Source organism: Charadrius vociferus, unplaced genomic scaffold (assembly GCF_000708025.1).
Source record: "Charadrius vociferus isolate BGI_N301 unplaced genomic scaffold, ASM70802v2 scaffold1036, whole genome shotgun sequence".
Taxonomy (NCBI): Eukaryota; Metazoa; Chordata; class Aves; order Charadriiformes; family Charadriidae; genus Charadrius; species Charadrius vociferus.
In genome coordinates, this window is record NW_009648816.1 from 217949 (window position 1) to 223397 (window position 5449).

General features: G+C 53.7%; 1 protein-coding gene across 1 annotated transcript in view; it reads left to right on the forward strand.

Moving 5' to 3' along the window:
* HSF1 (heat shock transcription factor 1) overlaps positions 1-5449 on the forward strand; it is a 124395-nt gene that overhangs the window by 102082 nt on the left and 16864 nt on the right. Inside the window, exons 7-8 of the mRNA XM_009886848.1 lie at positions 1256-1352; positions 5072-5208. Of these exons, the coding sequence (XP_009885150.1) occupies positions 1256-1352; positions 5072-5208 (234 nt within the window). The remainder of the gene's footprint in view (positions 1-1255; positions 1353-5071; positions 5209-5449) is intronic.

Genomic DNA, 5449 nt, shown 5'->3' on the forward strand with positions numbered 1-5449 from the left:
TCGCACGTGTTCGCATATGAACTGGCAGATACTCTCTTGTGTGCCTGTTCCTGCCCCCACCTTGTCCTGTGTTGCCTGTCGAATTGCGAGGCTGTCCTTTTGTGTTTGAACAGTGCCCAGCAGCACCATATGGCAGACAACACCACAGCAGGCTTGATTATTATTAATGAAGATAGTGGTTTATACGGTGATAATGTCCAAGACGTGCTGAAGTGATTTATCTTGTAAGGAGAAAGAGGTTTCTCCACAGTACTGGAGTGCATGAAAAGGGCCCCAGACGTAGCTGTGTCACAGCTGACCACAAGTAATCCATCTTTGGAGCAGTTGGCCATGGAGGAGTGAAGCCAAGCGGAGCGCTGACAATACAGGGCTGCGGACGGGGGTGACCGGGGTCTATAAAGAAGTCCTCTGAGGCCGGAGGTTTTACATGTCCGCTCAATAGACTTGCAAAATGTAACCCCGGGGGCTGATCACGGGGGCAAGTGTGTTCCCCTGTGTCACAGAATCCCAGACTGGTGAGGGCTGGGACCTCTGGAGCTCCCCCAGTCCACCCCCTGCTAGAGCAGTGGCACAGGACGGCGGCCAGGCGGGTTTGGAATGGCTCCAGAGTGGGAGACTCCCCCACCTCTCTGGGCAGCCTGTGCCACTGCTCTGCCACCCTCACAGCAGAGAAGGCCCTCCTCAGGTTGAGATGGAACTTCCTATGGTCACGTTTGTGCCCGTTCCCTCTTGTCCTGTCACTGAGTACCACAGATTCACAGAATGGTCAGGGCTGGAAGGGACCTCTGGAGATCATCTATTCCAACCCCCCTGCCTGAGCAGGGTAAAAAAGACTGTTCCCACTGAAAAAAGACTGTTCCCACCACTGAAAAAAGACTGCTCCCACCCCCTTGGCACCCTCCCTTTAAGGATTTATAAGCATTGATAAGGTCCCCCCTCAGCCTTCTCTTCTCCAGACTGAAAAGCCCCACGTCCCTTAGCCTTTCCTCATAAGAGAGACGCTCCAGTCCCCTCATCATCTTTGTAGCCCTTTGTGTTGCAGGGCTGCCGCTCTCCTGTCCTGACACAACCACCCCCCATGACCACTTGCCCCCTGGAGCACCCGGCCCTGGGGACGGTTGCGCGTTGGCCTCTCGGGTGGGTGCAGGTACCCGGTTCTGGGGTGGGGGCGGTGGGCTCTGCTGGGGAGAGGTGGTGCCCGAGAGCCGGTGCCAGCAGCACCGTAACTCCTGTGGTGGTTGGGAATCTCTTGCAGCCCCCTGATGTTGAACGACAGCAGTTCAGCACATTCCATGCCGAAATACAGTCGCCAGTACTCCCTGGAGCACGTCCACGGCTCATCCCCATATGCAGTAAGTACGCTGTGCGCGCCTGGCCTTGGAGAGGGGGACAAGGACACAGCTTCGCGGGAAGGGACCAGTTTTAGGCTCTTCCCCAGCTGGTCTTGCCTTTGTACAACCATTTGTTCACCACCTCTTTGTTTTGTTTGGCAAAGTGTTCTAAGGTGGCAGCTGCATTCCAGCTTAGCCAACAGGGAGAGAGCTGTTAGCTGGTAATTCTCCACGATGGTTGGGATGGGGCCGAGGATTTGGCTTGCAGACCAAGCGAGGAGTTATCTGAATTCCACTGAAAGCAGAGAAGGATGGAAGCGGTGCCTTCTTGCTTAGCTTACATCTGCTGACTTGGTCCACGTTTTGGTTTTGTCACACACAGAACGCACCTGATGTCAGTTAATGCCTGCTAATCATTTGCTCATATTGCCTAATTAACGTGTGACCATGTATGATGAGCGTTATTCCCTCCAAAGATGACTGCTTTTGCTCGGGGAAGGTGGTGTGGGTCAGAGCCTGGCTGAGACACGGACCTGGAGTAGCAAAGACCCGAGTGATGAGAGCTGACGTGTGTCCGTGGAGGTAGGGAGCAAGGTGGGGAGAGCGGCGCAAAGCCATCCGGTGCTCGTGCACAGAATGATCCCCAGTGTAGGTGAGGTTGTGTCGCATTAAAGCCTTGAGATGAGAGAGCAGGCAGTAGCTTCCGAGGTGAAGGAACCTCCCGCAAGACGTGGTCAATGCATAGTCCAGAAGAAACGAGTCTGTAGTTGGACGTGGACATTGGTCAGACCTCGGCCTCGCTGCAGTAGGTGAATGCCGTACCTGCCCGTCTGCGGGGTGCAACTCACCGGGTGCCTGCAGGAGGTGGCCTCACAGCAACGCCATCTTCTAGGAGGAATCTCTGCACAGGGATGCTCTGGACTATCCTCCAAATTGCTGCTGGATCCCAGTGAATCCTGAGGTTTTGTCTGTACTCTCCCATCCTTTTGATGTGCTGCTTCCCTTGAGTGGTCAATGGCCGGTGAACACAAGGACTCTCTTCCAAACCCATTAAAGCTGTCCCTGAATCCTCTTCCAGATGAGTGACAGACTTGCTCTCCGGCCTGTGCGTGTTGCGTCTGCTCGGCCTCGGAAGTGGCGGAGGGGAGCGCGGTCGCTCACGCTGCTATTTCCCTTTTGACCTGATAGCTGCAGTGTACCTGCACGTACACGCTGCTGTCCTGACACCGCACGATGCTTTGAATGCCAAGAACTGCCTGTCTTCGTGCCCTGCAGGTCTCAAACTGCAGGATCCGACTTACCACGGGGACGGGAAGACTCATCCCATGCCCCAGGAGCCGGAAAGCCGCATCCGTGGCATTCCCTGAGTGAGCTGACTGGCTCAGCGCTTCCAGCCGACGGGAGAGCTGTGACACACTTGGTCACTGGTTGCTTTTAATCATCTCAGGCCTATGTTAATCCACGAAATCCCAACAGTTTGACCCGGTTGTTTTCCTTTTAGGTGCTCTGTTTGATCTGGTTCGTATCAGTGTGTGCCCTGGGAAACTGTGCCACTTAAATTCGGGGCGTCTGTCTTGGTCTGCAGCACCCCCGCTTGCCTGGCGTGGGAAAGCCACCTGGTGTTTCATGGCCAAAGCTGTTGCTTGAATCAGGATTCTTCTTTTATACTGATCCTCTGGTGGTCCAGGAGCAGAGCTCCACAGCTGGGAACATAGCTGAGCTTTCCTATCGGCTGTTTGTAGCAAAATAAAAGCTGTCCCCAATTCCAAGGTACGATGCTGCCCGTGCTGCTGCAGGGATGTCCTGTTCGGGACGGCAGGTTCAAGCCGCTGGCTCCTGACATCGACCTGCCCCACTGCACCAGGGTAATCCCGATGAATTTTTTAGCAGGGAACCAAAATAGCTAAGCTCCATTAAAGAGCTCTCCTGCAGTCAGACCACCCTCTGTGGCAGCTCTCTGTTCCCGTTCCAGCTCCTGGCTAATCCTGTGATCTCTCTTTTTTTTTTAAAAAAAAAAAAAGTGCCTTTATTCTTGCATGCAGCAAACGCTTCCACAGAACCACCGGGAGCTCTTCCAGGTATTACCGGACTGTCCCAATTATGGGAATCATAGGTGGTCATCCTTTCTCATGCTTTCGGGTTTGTGATTTTCGGCTCCAAACAGAACTCAGAAATGATAGTTGGGCAATGTTTCAGAGCGAGCTGCCAACAAGCATGCTGGCTCTGCTTTGACAGTGAAAAAAAATAACGGTGTTTTCACAAGGAGACGGTTAATGTGGCTTCAGACCTTCGTGGGGGTGAGGCATGGGCAGTCCTGACCTCAACACAGCGGATATCGATCCCGTGCCACTCATCGGGACTCAATCTCACAGCACTGCTGCCAAGTAGCAGCTCTCTCTGTACCCCGGTGATTCTGCATCTGTGTAACTGCCGCCACATCACCGTGCCCTTTTTCGCTCAAAAATGCAACCTCAGACTTGCAGAAACAAGAGGTAGCCCAAAAGTCGTGGTCCAGAGGAGGCACCGTGGTGCGTTAGGAGGACGGCGTGCTGTCTGCCGCGCTGGGCGCAGCTGGCGCTTCAGGTTTTATAGACGTTTTGCATCGGTGGGTGCCTGGTTTATTGGTGAGCACAGCGCCGGGCAGGAAAGCTCCCGCTCACAGCACTGGTCCGCTGGGCGGGAGGCTGGTGCGTATGGAGGTGGGGATGCGACCTCTCCGGGCAAGCCTATGGGCAGAGAGGCTGCAGAGCATCACCGCGTCTCCCCAAGTACCACCTGGCATGCAGGGAGATGCAATTACATTTGGTTATTCTTTTTAATTATGAGGGAGCTGTGGGGGCGTATCCGCACTGGGGTCTAGACTGTGCTTAAGCAGCAATCAAGAAGGTTAACATAGCACTGACGTGAGCCAAATTACAGTGCGTGCTGCACAGGCGAGCATTAAAGGAGAGACAGTCAAATATTTACCTGCAGGTAAGGGAGGAGCAGGGTTTTCTCTGGGTACCGCTCTGTGTGAGCATCCCTGACTGTCAGAAGCGTCAGGAGATGGCTCCGAAGGAGGACAGTGGGCGAGTTCACGGGTCAGCTCAAAGCTGAGGGCAGGTGTGAGAATCTGAGTGGAATCTCTTACCCTCTCTTCTCCTCGTCCCCCCATGGTTTTCTGACTCCTGGGCGCATCTTCTCATCTGCAGTTTGCTTTGTGTCCTGCACTGACACACAAAGAGGAGAGGGGGATCGGGTTTACTCAGACGTCTCGGTTAGTTTGCTCCATAGCAAGGCTGATGCCAAAATGCAACCATTCCACGTTGCTGTTACCAGCGTGGGAATCGTGTACATCCTACATCTGTAGATCTCAGCCGGAGGAATTTCAGCTTTCGTTTAAGAAAAAAAGAATGGAGTTTAGTGGGAGGGGAAAGCTGAAAATCTAGGATTCTGAAAACCCAAGTGTTGAATGATCCAGAGAAAAAAATCCAATATTTTTACTTTCTAAATTCCATTATTTCCAAGAAAATGAAATTTACAGAACAGAAGTCCCAATTTTACTTCTTTTCGTATGGCTTTGGGTTGGCAACAGTGTATTTCTAGGCATCCTGTTCAGTCCCATGTTGCCTTCTTGCTTGGGTGGATCAGGGTCTTGGTCTGTTCTGACGTGCCTCCTTCTGCTCCATCTCCCATATGTGGGGCGGCGTACGGAACGTGCCTCGTGCTTCACACCACGAATGCTGTGATTGTCATTTCAGGCTTCTTCCCCCGCATATAGTGGCTCCAACCTGTATTCCCCGGATTCTTCAGCCAATTCTGGTCCCATTATCTCTGACGTGACCGAGTTAGCCCAGTCCAGCCCGTCGGCATCTCCCAGCGGCAGTCTCGATGAAAGGTATGCTGTTGCTCTCATAAAATCTGAAGCTGTCTGCATAGGGAGAGTGTGTTTCCCAGTGAGCTCAGGATTGTGCCCCTCTGCTGCACTCTGGGGAGACCCCCCTGCAGTGCTGCCTCCAGCTCGGGGGCCTCAGCACAGGAGAGACATGGACCTGGTGGAGCGGGGCCAGAGGAGGCCACCGAGATGCTGGGAGAGCTGGAGCCCCTCTGCTGGGAGAGTTGGGGGGTTCAGCCTGGGG